Here is a 20,427-nt window from a genome sequence, read left to right as displayed (position 1 = left end):
TTTACACGAGTTTTCCCCCGAAAGAACGCTGTAAGGCTCGTTACCGCCATCTACTGCTCCGGAGCAGAGTTGCCGGCAAATTGCAGGTTGTAACTTTATGTTTGTTGTGAATTAGCTAATTATTCTTGGCAGATTCTTTGTGCATAGGACGAAATGGAATGGGGGGGGGGGGATCCCAAGCTAAATATTCTTCATAGACGTGCAGAACTACATCAAGACCATTCATTTATGTAAAACAAAACAAAAAACAAATAAACAATTTGAACTGTTAATAATTTTGAGAAGTGTAATTAATATTTGAATAACTGATTATAAATCTGTGTTCAATGTTACGTTATGTACGTTTATTGTTCTTTGTCATTATAAAAAATAAAATAAAAATGTCCATCCATCCATCCATCCATCCACCCACCATTATCTGAACCGCTTATCCTGCTCCCAGGGTGGCGGGGATGCTGGAGCCTATCCCAGCCTATCCCTGCCGTCATTGTGATTTCTTTTAGTTCGTTTGGTTTTACCTCCAGAAAAGCAAAACATCAGTTCAGTTTTTTTCTTTCCAATGGGCTTCGTTTGCATGAAAGTTTCATACAATGTTGCCAAAGCAGGACGAACAAAACAATTCTTAAAATAAATACTCTTCATATATAACAAAATGGGCATGTTCACGTGTTTAGTGTGTGTGTGTGTGTGTGTGTGTGTGTGTGTGTGTGTGTGTGTGTGTGTGTGTGTGTGTGTGTGTGTGTGTGTGTGTGTGTGTGTGTGTGTGTGTGTGTGTGTGTGTGTGTGTGTGTGTTTGCAATGTGTAGATTATGTAGAGCGGTTGGTATTATACACATGAAGATGTTAGTGAAAACAGCAAATGTCCAATATGGAATGTAGTGTCATAGTGAAGGTAGGTAGTTCTTATCATAGTATGCAAGTTTTGATTTTATTAGACCAACACGTCATCACGTCGCATAGCAATATGTCATTTACAGACTAATTATGTACCACTTCTTCTACTTTTCCTCACTGCAGTTTCATCACAATGAAAACTAACAGCATTCCCGTGCTATTTGATCCCTTCTTTGTTTGAATGAATGAGTGAACGGTGATTTATTTCGAGCATGTAAATAAGCAGGATATAACATACAGACAAACCAATAATCTGAAGTGATGAACAAATCCACACATCAAACTCACCGAACGTTTTAGCTTGATAATGATAATCATATACTAAAAATATATTAATAATAAAACCACTTTTGGGTTGTATTGAGATTTGGTATTTAAATTCCTATCTGTAACATGCTACTACTGCGAAGTGCCTGCTCTATCTGTCTAAAGTATACTTGAAGTTAATTCTATTAAGTAAAGTTGATTAACGTTCAAGTATATTATAGTAATGTCAATGTACTAGTAGCCTACTTGTACGTGTACTATAGTGCAGTATGTCGTTGATAAGTACATAAAGAGTAAACTGAAAGCATACTCACGGATTTTTAGTTTAAAATAAGTATACTAATAGCACACTCGAATAAAGTACTTTTTTGTAAGGGCATCTATCTATCTATCTATCTATCTATCTATCTATCTATCTATCTATCTATCTATCTATCTATCTATCTATCTATCTATCTATCTATCTATCTATCTATCTATCTATCTATCTATCTATCTATCTATCTGTCTCTCTGTCTGTCTGTCTGTCTATCTATCTATCTATCTATCTATCTATCTATCTATCTATCTATCTATCTATCTATCTATCTATCTATCTATCTATCTATCTATCTATCTATCTATCTATCTATCTATCTATCTATCTATCTATCTATCTATCTATCTATCTATCTATCTATCTATCTATCTGTCTATCTGTCTGTCTGTCTGTCTGTCTGTCTGTCTGTCAGTCTGTCTGTCTGTCAGTCTGTCTATCTATCTATCTATCTATCTATCTATCTATCTATCTATCTATCTATCTATCTATCTATCTATCTATCTATCTATCTATCTATCTATCTATCTATCTATCTATCTATCTATCTATCTATCTATCTATCTATCTATCTATCCGTTCCCTAAACGCAAACTGCCCCATATACGGAAATTTTTAAATTAAAAAATTAAAAAAGAATTAAAAAAAACAAACCAAAACTTGCCCCTTACGCTAAAGCGACGCAAGCGGAACGTTCCTCCATTTCTCGTGTTTCTTCCGGAAGACAAATCTGGGCGGTCTTGCCGGAAGCCGTCCGTCCATCTATATATACATGCCGCTCTGTGGAAGTGGGTGAAAGGGCACGAAAACAGGGGCGACTCATTGGTCACGTCTCGGGACATTCAGATTTCAGAAAGTAAAATCTACAAACGACTGGAAACTTCACCGAAGAGCAGCGAACGTCTGGACGAACAGCTGAAGTAATAACAGATTACAGAGGAAGAAGAAGAGGAAAACATGTTGCCGAACACAGGGTGAGTTGCTGTGTGGGACGCTAACTCTATTAACCTGTCAGTTGATTCATGACAAGTAATTCAGCTGTTTGAAGAATAAACAAGTCGACGTTAACACCGTCAAACTCGTCATAACCAGTCATGATAAACTTGATTCATACACGGTCTATAGCTCAAACTGTGCTTTACATTAAAAGGACATAAAAATGATGAGCAGGAAAATAACAAAATGAAACGTTATTTAAAAATCAGTCTTGAGAATTAAAAACAAATTAAGAGCATAAAAGATCATTAAGGGAAGAAGTGAGAAGTGTTAAGCAGCACAAGTTAAAACCAGTCATTGTTCAGAGGTAGAAAATCAATCAGTCAGTCAACGAAATCAAATAATAATGAATGAAAGTCAGTAGGAGCAAGACAAAATACATATGCATGAATGAGAGGGAGGACAGTGGAATGGTGAGAGAGAAGTATGTAGGAGTGGTCCAGGATATGTATGAGAGAAGTGTGACAGTGGTGAGGTGTGGGGTTGGAATGACAGATGGGTTCGAGGTGGAGGTGGGATTACATCAAGAATCAGCTCTGAGCCCTTTCTTGTTTGCAATGGTGATGAACAGGTTGACGGACAAGATCAGGCAGGAGTCTCCGTGGACGATGATGCTCGCGGATGACATTGTGATCTGTAGGGAGAGTAGGAAGTAGGTTGAGGAGAGCCTGGAGAGGTGGAGGTATGCACTGGAGAGAAGAGGAATGAAAGTCAGTAGGAGCAAGACGGAATACCTATGCGTGAATGAGGGAGGACAGCAGAATGGTGAGGATGCAAGGAGTAGAGTGGTGAAGGTGGATGAGTTTAAATACTTGAGGTCAACTGTTCAAAGTAATAGGGAGTGCAGAAGAGGGGTAAAGAAGAGAGTGCAGGCAGGGTGGAGTGGGTGGAGAAGAGTGTCAGGAGTGATTTGCGACAGAAGGGTACCAGCAAGAGTTAAAGGGAAGGTTTACAAGATGGTTGTGAGACCAGCTATGTTGTATGGTCTGGAGACAGTGGCACTGATGAAAAGACAGGAGGTGGAGCTGGAGGTGGCAGAGATGAAGATGATAAGATTTTCATTGGGTGTGATGAAGAAGGACAGGATTAGGAACGAGTATATTAGAGGGACAGCTCAGGTTGGACGGTTTGGAGACAAAGCAAGAGAGGCAAGATTGAGATGGTTTGGACATGTGTGGAGGAGAGATGCTGGGTATACTGGGAGGACAATAGAATATGTAGTCAGTGTGTTTTGTGTTGTTTCACCGTCTAGTATAGTAACTACGATTGCTATTGGCAGTATGTTTACCTATGAATAACGTTATAAGAGCTAACCAACGTTAGCCAAAAGTTAGCAAGTCAGCTAGCGTGGACATTATAACCGCTATGTGACGTTAAACTTTGCTTTTATTAACGTTCCTTCCTCGCGAGAGCTTATGGAAGGAGATGCTTATTGTTACAGGGAAAGTAACATGTTATAATTACGGAGGACCGCGAGGAATTAGCTTAAAACATAACTATAGGTCATAATAAGCTGCTTGTACAAACGACCTATGGGGTCGTTTTTGGGTGGAGGACAGTTCTTACTAACCGTAATCATATTATTAAATTGTTGTATTCGTATCATGTCTCTCAGTGATAATGCCTGTTTTCCTCTTTCATACAGGAAACTTGCCGGCCGAACTCTCTTCATCACCGGCGCGAGCCGCGGCATCGGCAAAGCCATCGCGCTCAAGGCGGCGCGCGATGGTGCCAACGTGGTTGTGGCAGCTAAGACAGCCGAGCCACACCCCAAGCTGCCAGGGACCATCTACACCGCTGCTCAGGAAAGTGGGTCCCCATGATGCATTGTGGGGCTAACAAGCCAGTCAGGTGGCTTGCTATCTGGCTAGTGGCGCTCTGTGTTTATGATGATAATACTTATGACAAGTTAATTATCTGTTTTTCATCATGTGTTCTACAAATGAGTTGATGTAAAGTGGTGTTGCTAACAAATAGCACCCCCTGTAGGTTAAAAATCTAATCCGATAATGTATAAAATTTGTAAATAACCGGAGAAGCGGCTGAAGAAATTTACAATTACAATTTACAATTTCATTTAGCAGACGTTTTTATCCAAAGCAATTTGTGTGTGTTTGTGTGTGTGTGTGGGTGTGTGTGTGTGTGTGTGGGTGTAGTTGAGGAGGCAGGGGGCCATGCTCTACCATGCATAGTCGACGTGCGTGATGAGCTGCAGGTGGGCAAGGCTGTGGAGCAAGCAGTGAACAAGTTTGGAGGTAGTGTACACATTCACACAAACACATGAACACATGCACATAACGTACATACACACACACACACACACACACACACACACACACACACACACACACACACACACACACACACACACACACACACACACACATATTAGGGATGAAACGGTTCATAAAGTCCACAGTTCAGTTAAATACGATATACACTGGTGTAACGGTTCAGCAAGTTTTCAAAGACTCAGAGGTTTATTTGTCACATACTTCATGTACAAGTACAATAAGCAGTGAAATTATTTTTTGACAACACAACTGTGCAACAAGTGAAATGAAAATAGAACAAAATAAAAATACAATACAATCTAAAAGTTAAGAAATATCTGGGGACTATACAGAAGGTATATCCATATACATACATACTACATACATATATAAACTTAGCACAAAAAGTAAGGAAATTTGTTTTTGGTAGATTATTTTTTGTTGTAACAAAGCTTCTTGGCAATAAATCTTATATCAGGCAGCTGATTGTCTGCACCTGGGGTACCAGAAGCTCAAAACAAGAGTCAATAGCGACAGCAAAATAAGCTGTTTGGCATTGGCAGAGATTTGGCAAATTTTTCATGGGTGCAACCCACATACTCAGCTCTGCTGCTCATGTTCCTTACAAATGTGGCACCATTTAAAAGGCAAATAAACAGGCTTTCCAGCGGTACAAGATTTATTGCCAAGAAGAAATGTTACAACAAAGAAATAATATACTAAACACAAATTTCCTTACTTTTTGTGCTAAGTATATAATGTGGAAGTTGCAATATACAATACAAGTACAGGTAAGTACAAGTGCAAGTGTGCAAATAGACTGAATAAGTAAAGTGTCAAATGTCCCAAGTGTCTGAGGCAGAGTGGTAAAAGTGGCAGTTATACAAATTTAATTGACATTGTTAAACTGAGTTTAGTGTTATTACGGCCAGGGGGAAGAAACTCCCTCGGAGGCTCTTGGTGTTGTCCTTGTGGCTGTTGAGCTGTCTGGCTGACTGCAGCAGCTCACACAGACCATAATTGGGGTGATGGGGTTTCATAATAATCCTTTTAGCCCTGGTCCTGCAGCGTCTGGTGTATATATCCTGTATGGGGGTGAGTGTGGACCCAGTGGTACACTCAGCCGACCGTACAACTCTCTGCAGGGCTTTTTTGTCTTGAGAGGTGCAGTTCCCATACCAGGGGTGAGGCATGCTGCCAGGATGCTCTCAATGGCACCAGAATAAAAGGTTTTCTGGATCTGTGGGGAGACACCCAACTTCTTCAGTTGCCGATGTGATAAAGACGCCTTTTTCACCAAAGTATCTGTGTGAAGTGTCCCTGTTAGGTCCTCAGTTATGTAAGCACTGAGGTACCTGAAGCTGCTCACCCTCTTTACTGGGACCCGTTGATAGAGAGAAGGGTGTAACTCTTTCTATGTGTCTTTCTTAAGTCCACAACCAGCTCCTTGGTTTTACTGACATTCAGTGAGAGGCTGTTGGCCTGGCATCACTGTGACAGGTACTCAACTTCTTCCAGGTAGGCCATCTCACTGTTGCTTGAGATCAGGCCCACCACTACTTTGTCATCGGCAAATTTAACCATGGTGTTGGAGCTGCTCATGGCTATACAGTCATGTGTGTACAAAGAGTAGAGCAAGAGACTCAGGGCACAACCTTGGGGGGCTCCTGTGTTGAGGGTGAGAGAGGTGGAGGTGTAGCTACCACCCTGACCACCTGGGGTGTGCCGGTCAGAAAGTCAAGGACTTAGTTGCACAGGGAGGCGTTCAGGCCAAGTCCCCTGAGCTTGATGATCAGTCTGGGGGCATTATTGTATTTAAGGCTGAACTATAGTCAATGAACATCATTCTCACATAATTACCCCCCTCATTGTCTAGGTGGGATAGGGTGGTGTGTGGCACATGGGAGATTGTATCCTCAGTGGATCAGTTAGGGCGGTCAGCAAACTGTAGGGGATCCAAAGTGCTTGGGAGAAAGGAGCAGATGTAGTCCTTAATATTTCCCTCAAAACACGTCATGATCACAGAAGGGAGAGCTACAGGACACTAGTCATTGAGGTTGACTGGATTGGCTGTATTTTGGTACTAATGTAATAGTGGATCTCTTGAATTGTGGGTACTACAGATTGGGCCAGGGAGAGATTGAAAACTGTGGTGAATACAGGGGCTAGCAGATCAGCACAGGACATTAGTACTCGTCCGGGGATGCCGTCCAGACCCGCCCCCTTTCTGATGTTCATCCACCTCAGAGCCCTCCTCATGTCATGCTCTGAGACAGTCAGTGGACGCTCCTGTCCAACATTGGAACACAATTCCTGTATTGCGTTAGCCTACAGGCAAATGCTAGCACTGTTAGCCTCAAAGCATGCAAAGTTTCCTTACACATGGTTTCATTACACATGCATGTATTATGTGTTTCAAACTAAGCACATAGTGTAATGAAAGTTTGTGACTCAAGTAGTTCTCTTTTGACTTTAAAGAGGTTGAGATTCTGCTTGACCTGAGTTCCGCTTTTGATACGGTCGACCACAACATCCTTTTGAATCACCTGGAAACTTATGTTGGCATTAAAAATACTGCTCTTGCCTGGTTCCAATCCTTCATATATGACAGATCTCTCTGTTATAATGGGAGAATTCTCCTCATTCCCAACCACCCTTGCATGTGGTGTCCCCCAGGGGTTAATTCTTGGTCCATTATCACTTTCCAATAACATGCTCCCCCTGGGTCAGCTCATCCGTCATCATAATATTAATTTTTGCTGTTATGCGGACGACACCCAGCTTTATGTCCCGCTTACTGGTAATGACACACACGATCTTTCTCGTGTTATGGCTTGTCTCTCTGATATTAAGTTCTGGATGACACAAAACATCCTCCAATGAGTCCAGATCCGAGCTCCTTTTATTCGGCCCCCCTAACCTAACTGATGACCTGGAAAAGAGTCTAGGGAACCTGTCCTCCAATGTTAAGCACAGCAATTTGGGTGTCTTTTTTGACGCCAAGCTTCCATTTAGACACACAAATCACCAAGGTAGTACAGTCTTGTTTTCTCCACATTAGGAACGTTGCAAAAGTTAAAAATTTTCTATCTCAAATGGACCTTGAAAAAGTCATCCAAGCACTCATCTCATCACGTCTGTATTATTGTAACTCCCTGTATTCAGGGCTCAGTCAAAAATTCATCTCCCCCCTCCAGCTCATCCAAAACTCAGCTGCCAGACTGTAAACAAATTCCAAGAGACATGACCACATCACTCCCATTCTTGCAATGCTTCGCTGGCTACCTGCTAGGTATAGGATTGAGTTTAAACTTTTACTAATTATAATTAGTAAAAGTAATTAATTTTAAAGCACTTCATGGCCTCGCTCCTACATATATCACTGATTGACTCACACCCCATAGGCCTGGTCACTGCCAGCACTCCTCAGGCAGGTCCTTTTTAACTGTTCCCTCAGCCAGCCTTGTTACTAAAGATGACTCGGCATTTTCTATAAGATGATTCTGATTCTTATTCTCATTCTGATACCTGAGCACTTGAAATTTGCTGCAAACTTCACCACATTCAAGAGCGCTACCAAATCCTGGTTGATTCAGCAACAAACATTTACTCATGTCTAGTTTTTAGTTTTGTCTAGTTTTCTAGTCTATTTACTAATGAATGTGTGCTTTATTGTATCTTACTGTACTGAGTTTCTTTTTACCTTCTTTTTACCTCACTGTTTTAATCTTATTTTCATAAGAGGCTTTCTAGGGACGGGTGTTATAAATTAGATTCTGCTATAATCACTATTTAATATTGTAACTAATAGTTGCAATGCTGTGGTTGCAACTATTCCCCAATCCTCTGAATAGTACGCATGGCCACTAAAACTCTAGTTAATGGTCACGCCACTTTGCATATGAAACCAATCGTTGGTTTCGTTCATTATGCAACTGTATTATTTATAAGGGTGGGATACCTGCAGTCAGTTGAGACTGGCGAAGTCACTTGGATGAGTGATGAAACTTTTCTCCCACTAAAGGTTCTGTGTGTGTGTGTGTGTGTGTGTGTGTTTGTGTGTGTGTGTGTGTTTGTTTGTCTAGGTATTGACGTTCTGGTGAACAACGCCAGTGCCATCAATCTGACCGGGACCTTGGAGACGCCCATGAAGAAAGTGGACCTGATGCTGGGAATCAACCTCCGAGGAACATACCTAACGTTAGTACAACTGGTCTACATTTACCTGGTCTAGATCCAGATCCACTATGTCTAGGTCATCCTCACTTTAGTTGGTCCACTCAGTCCACATCCACCTGGATACACATTCACCTAGTCAAGATCTACCTTACAGTAGTTGACCTTAGTTCACCTGGATCACAAATCTAAATCGACATATTCAAAATATGTTTGTACTAAATGCATGTGATCTAGTCCATGTAATCTTGATTTATGCAATTTTGGATCAGTGTGGTATAGATTATCAACGTTTTCATGTTAATACAGATGTATTGTCTTGACTGTGCTGTGCAAAATCATTATAATCTAGGTCTATGAGTACTAATTTACAATAAGACCACCCTTATAGAGGGTTTATGAATGGTTTATAATTAGTTTATAAGTTAAGTTGTGAACACTTAATAGATTATTAATAAGCTGTTATAACACATTAAATAAAAAGGGCATCCTTGACCTTTTGCTTGCCAAATAGTGAGCCCACAGTTATCTGTTTTGTTAAGCCTAAGATCTCATTGGTTAATTAGCTAGCAACTAGCAAGATCTGAGATTTAACAGAATAGATAGAAAGTGCTGCAGTAACTTGATCTTACCAAATAGTGAGCCTGCATTGATGTATGAAATTGTGTTATAACCTGTTTATAATTATAATTAATAATAATTATACATTTTATTTGTTTAGTGCTTTTCAAGGTACACAAAGTTGCTTTACATGAGATAAAATAAACATAAAAGCAACACAATAAAAAACATGTAACACACAACATTAATCACACATTAAGGGTCCGCGGTGGTGTAGCGGTCTAAGCATCAGCTTTGTGTTGATGCAGTTGCCCTCTGGGGACCGGGGTTCGCGCCTCGATTTCGTAAGATCTGGCTATGGCCAGATTTGATGAAGCAGCAATAATTGGCAGCGCTGTCTTCGGGAGGGGGGCGGAGTCGGCTTGTGTTCGTCACATGAATGCGTCTCTGGGTGTGTCGGAAAAAGCAGTGGTTCGGCCTGGATTCACCTTGTCACGAAAGTGACGAGGCGTCTCCTTCGAGACTGCCGGCCGGAGAGATGCAGTTGGCGAACACATGCAGTACGAGGGTGGGTGTTTGAACTAGAATAGGGAGAGATTGGCCACTAAATTGGGAGAAAAAGGGAAAAAATCAGAAATAAATTTAGAAAAAAAAAACATTAATCACACATTAAAAGCAATTCTAAAAAGGTGAGGTTTGATTAAAGATTTGAATGTGGAAAGATCAGTACAGTCTCTGATGTGGGGGAGAGAGTTCTCTGCTATGGAGAAGGCTCTGTCACCCCAGGTCCGGTGCTTGGTCCTGTTTGGTGGAGACAGGAGGTTTGCATCGGAGGAGCAAAGGCTGCAGGAAGGAGTATAGTAGTGCAGCAGGTGGGTGAGGTAGGAGTTGGGCCTGGCTATGGAGTGGCTAAGAGGACATCTGTCACCATCTTACAATGCTGTGATTGCAACTATTACCCAGTCCTGTGACTATACACATGGCCATCGAAACTCTAGTTAATGGCCACACCCATATTTGATCATGAAACTGGTCGTTGGTTTCGGTAAGAGTACATCTGTCGCCATCTTACAATGCTGTGATTGCAATTATCCCTAATCCTCTGTGAATAGTACACATGATTAATGGTCACACCCATATTTGCATATGAAAATGGTTGTTGGTTGCGGTGGTTAGGGACTGTATTGTTATAAGAGGCGGGGATACCTGCCGTCAGTTTAGACTGAAGAGGTCACTTAGTCGAGTGATCAAACGTATCTGTCAATAAACGTTGCGTCCAGATGAACTGATTCAACCTGCTTAGATATGAACAATTAAATATGATCACTGTTTTCAGCACCACATTGACTGAGCTCAGTGTCTCTAGCTAGACCTACACTACATATATCTGTGTAAACCAACTCTGACGCTCTGTGTGTGTGTGTGTGTGTGTGTGTGTGTGTGTGTGTGTGTGTGTGTCTTTGTGTGTGTGTCCAGGTCCAAATTGTGTCTTCCTCACCTGCTGAAGAGCAAGAACCCGCACATCATCAACCTTGCCCCCCCACTCAACCTCAACCCCATCTGGTTCAAGAACCATACTGGTAATCATGACGGCTCTATCTCGTAATCCTCTCTAAAAATCTATATCCCATAATCCTCTAGTGAAGCTACATATCCCATAACCCAGCAGTACAGTTATATATCACATAATCCTCTTGTATAACTCCTTATCTGATAATACGCCAATAAAACTACATATCACAAAAGCCACATATCTTCTAGTACTTAATATCCCATAATCCTCTGTGCAACTGCTCTTCATTTTCTATTATAACTCCATATCCCATAATCATGAAGTAAAATGCCATATCCCATAATTCTCTTGTACAGCTATCTCTCTCGCTCTCTCTCTCTTTTGCCTCCATCTCTCTTTATAGCCTACACTATGGCTAAGTATGGGATGTCCATGTGTGTCCTGGGGATGGCTGAAGAGTTCAGAGGTCAGGTGGCTGTCAACGCACTCTGGCCCAAGACAGGTAAGTTTCATCGCTGCCTTTATCTCAACACCATTAGTTAATGACCATGAGCAAGATACCACTGGCAAGAGACCATTGCCTGTTATTTAACCTCTATCTCTGTCTTCCTGTCTTCCTCTGCCTCTTTATGACTCTCTGTCTTTGTATTGCTTGCCATCTCTCTCTCTCTCTCTCTCTCTCTCTCTCTCTCTCTCTCTCTCTCTCTCTCTCTCTCTCTCTCTCTCTCTCTCTCTCTCTCTCTCTCTCTCTCTCTCTCTCTCTCTCTCTCTCTCTCTCTCTCTCTCTCTGTCTCGCTTTCTCTCTCTGTGTTTATATAGCAATCCAGACAGCAGCAATGGACATGCTGGGGGGAGCAGGGATTGATAAGCAGTGCAGGAAGGTGGACATCATGGCCGATGCTGCCTATGCTATTTTGGGGCGCCCTGTGGACTTCAGCGGCCACTTCCTGCTAGACCAGGAAGTGCTCAATGAGGAAGGCATACGAGACTTTGACATCTATGCCGTGGCACCAGGTAGAGATGGATGGTTGGATGGATAGATAATATTAGATATTAGATGACAGACAGACAGACAGACAGACAGACAGACAGACAGACAGACAGACAGACAGATAGATAGATAGATAGATAGATAGATAGATAGATAGATAGATAGATAGATAGATAGGTAGGTAGGTAGGTAGGTAGGTAGGTAGGTAGGTAGGTAGGTAGGTAGATAGATAGATAGATAGATAGATAGATAGATAGATAGATAGATAGATAGATAGATAGATAGATAGATAGATAGATAGATAGATAGATAGATAGATAAGGAATGTGCTGTAATTGCAAAGAAATGTCGGCTGGGCATCTCACGGTGGATTGTGATTGGTCGGCAGGTCACCCCCTCCTCCCAGACTTCTTCTTGGATGAGGAGCCAGAAGGCATGGTTAAACAGATGGAACAGCACGGTGAGTAATACTTGTACAAGTAGTACACTAGTTTTACCTATATAATTATTAGGGCTGTAAGGGTTCACAAAGTTCCATACCTACCTTGGTTTTTACCTTTCTTCAATGCGTAACTTTGTTTTGGAGTTGCAGTTCAATGTGTTTTTTGATACAGCAGGGAAAACAAAAAAATTTTCAAAAGATAACATTTAGTTTAATCTATTTTGAAAATTGTGGCCCAATGGCCATAAATAACTCTTGCTGCAAAAATTAAGGCACTTAACCATTTGCATATGAATTAGACTAGAGTTTATTGGCGGATCTCTTGAGGCGCAGTCATTTGTGTAGGGGGAGAAGAGTAGAGGGGAGAACACACATCCATGGATGCACCAGTGCTGATTGTCCAGGTGCTGGACGCGACTTTCCCCAGCCTCACCAGATGCCTCCTGTCTTTAAGGAAGTTTTTAATCCACTGGCAAATGGGAGCTGGTACAGTGAGCTGGGTGAGTTTGGAGTGGAGGATATCTGGGACGATGGTGTTGAATGCTGAGCTGAAGTCCACTGAGTCAGCGAGTCCCAGGGCTGCACGGGGGACAGAGCGATAGGCGTCCTTTAATATTGTGTAGCAATGATCCAGAATGTTTTTGCCCCTGATGGGACATTTAACATGCTGTCTGTATTTTGGCAGTTCATGGCTGAGGTTTGCTCTGTTAAATCCCCAAGGATAATGAGTAGGGAGTCTGGATATTAGCACTCTATGTTTGTAATTTGATCAGCAGGTGTTTTAACGCCTCTTAACACAGGCCTTCGATGGGATATAGACACCGACCACAATAAATGATGAAAATTCCTGTGGTGAATAGAATGGTTTACAGTCAATGAAAAAGGTCTCTAAGTGAGGGCTGTATGATTTCTTCAACACTGTGACATCCGCACACCAACTTTCATTCAAGGAGAAGCATATGCCGCCACCCTGTTTTTTCCCCCGATAGCTCTGTTTCGCAGTCCATTCGGAGGAGTCAGAACTGCGGCAGATGAAGTGTTCTACCCCGGTATATGCTCACTAAGCCAGGTTTCAGTGATTCACAGGGTGGCCGATCTGAAAAAGTTCCGGGTTTCTTTTCCATTTAGGAGTAGTAGTTCATCGATCTTGTTGGCCAGCGAGAGGACATTCGCCAAGTGGATTGATGGGATCCCCACAGGAAGTTCAGACAGGTGGCTGATGGTCTGGTTCCCGATTGCAAATCCAACGCCATGGATCCTGGGCTCATCAGTAGCTTTTCCTTTCCAGAAGAAAGTGTAGCCACCTTTCTCCTCCTTCAGTTGTCCTTTGTCTACCCGTCGGGTTTCAGAAAGGGCAGCTATTCAATCCGGCATCTCTTCAGTTCTCTAATGATGATCACAGATCATCTCTCCGATCTGTCACTGGTTGCATTATCCGTCAGTGTGCTCACATTCCAGGCTCCAAAGTTCATGTTTCTATGTGTCTGACCACATGTGGTGATCCCTCTGGACACAGTAATCCAGTCAGGAGGTTTGAGGCAGGCTATGTTTAGGGCACCTTTTCTAGCCCCTTCCCCAGCTGGGGTGAGCAGAGTACATCCTAAAGCAAGCTGCTAAGTCATGGGTGCAGCTACTGAAGGACTCTTTCTACCTCATTCCAAGAGCCCAGTAACTGAATTTAGCACCCACCACCTGATGTGCCGGCTCATGACTAGGGGTTTCCAGATCTCACAATCCTGCCCCTGTCGCCATAGGACTTAATCCGGGATGTTAGGGTGGATTCTCTTTGTGGAGGACGCCTGTGTGTGACTTTGTTTGATGTGGGGAGGCTGGTGCACAGACAGCCACCAAACAGTCCTTGACAAATGTGGATCAGGATCCAGTGGCATGGAGTCCAAGATGACTGGGGGTCCATTTCTGCTGCAGCCTTCATCCGCCTTCCCAGCCATTGTGATTCTTCCCTAAAGTCAGCCATCATCCTCTGCCTGTTCCACTGTTGAGGTCTTGGTTGAATTACTCTTTGTCAGGGACCTCCTCCTTGACTTTACCGCCATGGGTGACCCTACCAGGAGCATAATTCCAGACGGCATTGCTCTCGGGATCTCAGGACCACGTAAGCTTCTCCACCACGACAGGAGGACAATCCATGGAGAAGAATTTTTCTCCTACTCCAGTAGTAATCAAATACCCCAGGTGGTACATTTTGTCACCTAGACTCTACATTTTGCCATCCACTCTCCTATTTGGTACATTTTATCTCCTAGTCCCCTATTCCCCCATTCCCCGAGTCATTATGCTGGGACATTTTCTCTCCTAGTCCACTAGCCATCTACTCTCCTGGCTGGTACATTTTATCTCCTAGTGCAGTGGTCACCAAATCTTTCAGCTGCTATAGTTTTTTTTCTACTGGTATCCTAGTCATCTTGTCTCCTGGCTAGTAAATCTTTCTCCTAGACTCCTTGTCATCTAGTCTCTTTGCAGGTATATTTTGTCTCCTAGTCAACCAGTCTTTTAGCTGGTACATTCCTAGTTTCCAAGCTGGTACGTTTTGTTTTGTAGTGTCCTAACTGGTACATTTTGTCTCCTAGTCTCCTTAGCCATGATATCATAATTTTCCTCTCCTCTAGGAGGCACTCCTGCTTTCAAGTCGTCGGCAGCAATGCCCTCATCTGGCAGTCCGGTGGAAGACACCTTCAATGTGATCCGCGGTGTCCTCAGCACAGAAATCGTCAAGGCTACACAAGGCGTCTACAAGTTCCAGCTGTCTGGTATTCTAGCAACTCACCTAGCTAGCTAGCCAATAATTGAGCCAGTGAACCGCACAAACATACTAAACTAGTAACTGCATGTTGTGCTAACAAATTTAGCAAACATGTCAGTGCTCTGCTAACAAACTAGCTGCATTGCAACAAGTTAACAACTGTATGAATGTGCTAACAACATAGCAAAATGTATTGTTGTGCTAACTGTCAATCACATCACTACGCTATCAACCTAGCAAATCATATAATTGTGCTAGCAAACTGGTGCAGTCAACATAGCAAGCCACACCACCTTATCAACAAGCTGGAACTGTATGACTGTGCTAACAAGCTATCAACCTAGCAAATTGCATTACTCTGCTAAGTTTGCCTGCACCAACAACCTAGAAAACCACATTGCTGTGCTAGCAAACAAGTGGTAACAACCTAGCAAACCAAAACAATGTTCGAACATTGATAATAAAAGAATATTGATAGATAGATGTATTGATAAGCATACCAATAAAATTCATTGATAATAGCATAATGGATAGATAATAGTATTGTTAAAATTAATTGTAGTCATAATATTGATAAATATATTGAGGAGACGTTGATAGTATTTATTGATATAGATTAATGTATTAATATTGTGTTGATAATCTAGATTAAAGTATTGATAACATTGATAGATGCTTGTATTTATAAGATTGATGTATATACCTATTGATAATATTAATGAATATTAATGAATGTATTAATAAACATGTTGGTGAGATGCATTGATGATGATACATAGATTCATGTACTGATATTATGGATAGAAAAATGTAATGATAAACGTATCAACAAGATGCATTGATAATAGCATTGATAGATAAATGTATTGATAGTTGTACTGATAACAGTTTTTATAGATTGACGTATTAACATTATTGATAGATAAATTTACTGACAAATCTACTGATGAAATGTATTGATCATGGGCGTCTGGGTAGCGTAGTGGTCTATTCTGTTGCCTACCAACACGGGGATCTCCGGTTCGAATCCCCGTGTTACCTCCGGCTTGGTCAGGCGCCTCTACAGACACAGTTGGCTGGGTCTGCGAGAGGGAAGCCAGATGTGGGTATGTGTCCTGGTCGCTGCACTAGCACCTCCTCTGATCAGTTGGGGCGCCTGTTCAGGGGGGAGGGGTAACTGGGGGGAATAGCGTGATCCTCCCACGCACTACGTCCCCCTGGTGAAACTCCTCACTGTCAGGTGAAAAGAAGCAGCTGGCGACGCCACGTATGGGAGGAGGCATGTGGTAGTCTGCAGCCCTCCCCGGATCGGCCAGGACGGCTTGAGAGAGTGGGGTAATTGGCTAAGTACAATTGGGGAGAAAAGGGGGGAAGATAATCACACACAAAAACAATTGTATGGTGTCCTGCACAGGACTTAACTAATATCTAGTGCCAGCTATAAAGGAACCAAAACAAGGCAAGAGCACCACCCAGCGGCCAACTGTAGACAACTGCCCTACGCTATTAAGAATTGACAAATGTATTGTTGATATGTGATGCAGGTGAACATGAGGGTATTTGGTTTATCGACCTGAAGTCGGGTTCCGGGGGTATTGGTGCTGGGGAGCCACCCGTCACGCCTGATGTGACCATGAGCATGGACTCCGCCGACTTCAGCAAAATGTTCGCTGGTAGGTGACTCACTGCCACATGAACCAACAAGCTGTTAGCACCATGGTGTCTTGTTAGTATTTCTTCTATTTAGATGCCACTATGGCAAATATATAATTGGCTGTTGTTACCTAGATTACTTATTTAAATGATGTCACCATTAACTCAACTTGCTATAGCAACTCTATAAACATTTTTTTTCCTGTGGTAACCTGTTAAATGTTTACTAGACTAATTGAAACATTGATAAGTTTACTCAAAAACTTCTGTCACTCTGGTAGCTAACAATTGTTGCTATGGTAACTAATGAGTTATTTTTACCAGCCAACTGGTTACCACTGGATATTAACTGTAGTAACAGGTTTACTCTTGTTGCTATGGTAACTATTGTTTCTGTCATTATTACTTAAATAACATCACAGTGGTTACCATCTAACCATTGGCTCTAAGGTAACTTCATAAGTTCATGTCACCACAGCAACGCTTCAAATGATTTTACTATCGTATGTTGTATCGCAGGCGGCACGGTGGCGCAGTGGTTAGCGCGGTCGCCTCACAGCAAAAAGGTCCTGGGTTCGAGCCCCAGGATAGTCCAACCTTGAGGGTCGTCCCGGGTCATCCTCTGTGTGGAGTTTGCATGTTCTCCCCGTGTCTGCGTGGGTTTCCTCCGGGGACTCCGGTTTTCCTCGGCCGTACTAAATTGTCCCTAGGTGTGAATGTGTCGCCCTGTGATGGCCTGGCAGCCTGTCCAGGGTGCTCCCCCTACCTGCCGCCCCAATAACTGCAGGGACAGGCTCCAGCATCCCCGCCACCCTGTGTCGGAGAAGCGGTTTGGATAATGGATGGGTGGATGTTGCATCGCATCAGCCTGTTTTAGCTGCATTTGCTGGGGGCAGCTAGCGCTAACATCAGGATGTTGTCTCTCATAGCCCCACTCAAGTTGTGGCAGGGATGATTATGCCTGGTGAGATGTGTGTTTTGTGTGTTTGTTTGTTTGTTTGTTTACTGGCGTACAGGCGAGCTGAAGCCCACAATGGCCTTCATGTCTGGGAAGCTGCGGATCAAGGGCGACATGGCCCTCGCCATCAAGCTGGAAAAGATGATGGCGCTGATGAAAAAGTCCAAGCTCTGACATCTCTAGCACCACCAGTGCTACTAGTACTGCTGTGTACTAGTACTAATAGTACTAGCACTACTAGCACTACTACTGCAGACCACCTTAAAACTGCAGGCCACCCTACATGTGCCAGACACCGACACAGGATAATGTTTTTGCCAATGAATCAGATTTGAGAAATCATCCGTCTTTCTACTACTACAACTGAAATAGCAGCAGTACTACTAATACTAATACTAGTGCTAGTACTATTACTGCTGCTGTTATTCCCCGTTGCCTTATATCTGCAGATGCGACGTTAGCTCTAAAACAGAGAACATTTTGTTGAGTTTTGCTAACTGCTGAATTCAAGCTCTTAGAACGGTTGCATATTTCTATTACTACTACTAGTACTAGTACTACTAGTAGTACTAGTACTCCTGCTGCTGGTAATGCAGATCGTCCTGAAACTGAATCGGCGGTAACACACCTGACCAACCTGTCCCCGACCCGTGTGTTTGTGTTTGTTTTGAAGCTGCGATCTTAATGATGCATGTTTTGAGTACATTGTTGACTAGATAAAGACACATCTGGAATATTGTGCTCACTGTTGTGTTGTTTATTTGCCAATGTTGATGATTTATTAATAAAATACTGATGATAAACTTGTATATTATTGTCTGGAGAGTCGGCACCACTCCTCCAACAAGTAATGGAGTAAGTCTGATGAAGCCACTCGTGCTATCAAAACTAGGCGTCATGTTGCCCTGAGGCATTATGGGTATGGGAGCATTTTAGATGCTCTAAATATGCCACAACCAAAGAAGCTTTGTTGAGTAGTGTAAAGGTCATTTTTGGCTTTACTCCTAGGGGGTGCAAGGTTGAGAGAGAGATGAACCTGTCTGTATGAATAGCTACATGACCCTGTATCCTCGTCATTATAGCAGGTTATAACAACACAGACTCACAATCAGCAACTCCGCGTCACAAAACCGGCACCAACACCGCACAGTCACAACATATTGTAGCGAATTCGGGGGGGCAGCCGGGAACCGCCGCAGCCGGGACGCGAACCCGGCTCTCCCACACTACGGGCGACTACGTTAACCAGTCGACTAAAGCAGTGTTTCTCAACCGGGGGTCCGCGGACCCCTAGTGGTCCGTGGTGTAATTGCAAGGGGTCTGTGAAAATTGCAACCCCCCTCCCCCAAGATCAGGTGGAGGGGTCCTCAGAGTAGATCAAAAATACGCAGGGGGGTCCAGGACCCCAAAAAGGTTGAGAACCACTGGACTAAAGGGTCCGACCCGTTAGCCAACTGCTCGCGGGTCTAGTCATCCGTGGTGGTTACAGTGTTGTAACAAGTCGCAGCTAACAGACCAGCCACTTTCAACCCACACCTGTAACACACCCTGCGGCGTTGCGCACTGCACACAGGCGCATAACCCACTCATCAATAACGATCTATCATGGATCAGTGACGTCATCATATTGTAGTGACCGGGGAGGCGACGGCTCCGTGCTGGGGAGGCGGCGGCTCCGTGATGGGGAGACGGCGGCTCCGCGCTGGGGGGGGGGGGGGGTGGCGCAGGGGCTCATGGGACTGTTGGTGTTATTGAAATTGTTGATTTATGTGTTTAAATGTTGTGTTCATGTTTTGGTTATTGTGTTTTTTGTTTGGGGGTTTGATTTGATTCGGACTGTGCAGAGGACTGTTACTGACTGACTGACCGTAGGACCGTGACTTAAACTGGTGTCGCCAGTGCTGACATGGGGGGGGGGTGCATCGTTATGGTGTCGGTTCTGGCCGGAGTGAATAAAAGAGCACTTGTGCGGTGTATGGGCCACGGGACTGGTGATTAAACAGGGATCGTTGCCTCTCGACTCATTCTTCCACCCCGGCTCGTCACACACTGGGCATCAAGCTGAGCACATGACTGGTGCAAATGACCATCACGCCATGAAGCAACCACGGCCTCAGGCGTCTTTGCGCATGCTCAGTGGTCTAAATAAGAAAATATCAGATTTGTAAGCGAGCGTTAAAGTTTTGAATTTGATGCGGGCAGCTACCGGGAGCCGGTGGAGGGATATGAACAGCGAATTCGGGGGGCAGTCCGGGATACCGTCGCCACAGCCGGGACGCGAACCCGTATCTCCTGCACCACAAGCGACAACGTTAACCAGTCGACTAAAGGGTCCGACCCGTTAGCCAGGGACCAACGTGTCTACTCATCCATGCACGTTACAATATGAACAGCGGAGTGACGTGTGCTGTTTTGGGTTGGTTGAAGACCAGATGTGCTGCCGCGTTCTGGGTCATTTGCAGAGGTTTGAAAGTGCACGAAAGGAGACCTGCCACGAAGGAGTTGCAGTAGTCAGTGCCTGACATCACAAGAGCCTGGACCAGGAGTCGTGCTGAATGCTCCGACAGGTGCGTAGGTTCCAGTTTTTCTGATGTTGTACGGGGCAAATCGGCACGACCGAGCAATC

At 43.5% G+C, this 20,427-nt stretch overlaps 1 protein-coding gene across 1 annotated transcript; it reads left to right on the top strand.

Moving 5' to 3' along the window:
• Positions 1-2,246: 2,246 nt before the first annotated feature.
• Positions 2,247-18,595, top strand: hsdl2 (hydroxysteroid dehydrogenase like 2). The gene is made up of 11 exons (XM_056290737.1): positions 2,247-2,451; positions 4,119-4,282; positions 4,630-4,728; positions 8,832-8,946; positions 10,960-11,063; positions 11,400-11,498; positions 11,816-12,010; positions 12,376-12,447; positions 15,057-15,197; positions 16,735-16,863; positions 17,860-18,595. Exons 1-11 carry the CDS (start codon positions 2,435-2,437, stop codon positions 17,973-17,975), a joined length of 1,251 nt encoding a protein of 416 aa, XP_056146712.1. The 5' UTR covers positions 2,247-2,434; the 3' UTR covers positions 17,976-18,595.
• The last annotated feature ends 1,832 nt before the right edge of the window (positions 18,596-20,427 follow it).

This window comes from Lampris incognitus, chromosome 12 (genome assembly GCF_029633865.1).
Source record: "Lampris incognitus isolate fLamInc1 chromosome 12, fLamInc1.hap2, whole genome shotgun sequence".
Taxonomy (NCBI): Eukaryota; Metazoa; Chordata; class Actinopteri; order Lampriformes; family Lampridae; genus Lampris; species Lampris incognitus.
This window is presented reverse-complemented; position numbering and strand designations above follow the sequence as displayed.

Bases quoted from the DNA above. Each gene is read 5' to 3' on its own strand.
- hsdl2 (XM_056290737.1), top strand. The intron at 11,064-11,399 runs GTAATCATGACG...CTCTCTTTATAG, and splicing joins CTGGTTCAAGAACCATACTG to CCTACACTATGGCTAAGTAT. The intron at 12,448-15,056 runs GTGAGTAATACT...CCTCTCCTCTAG, and splicing joins TAAACAGATGGAACAGCACG to GAGGCACTCCTGCTTTCAAG.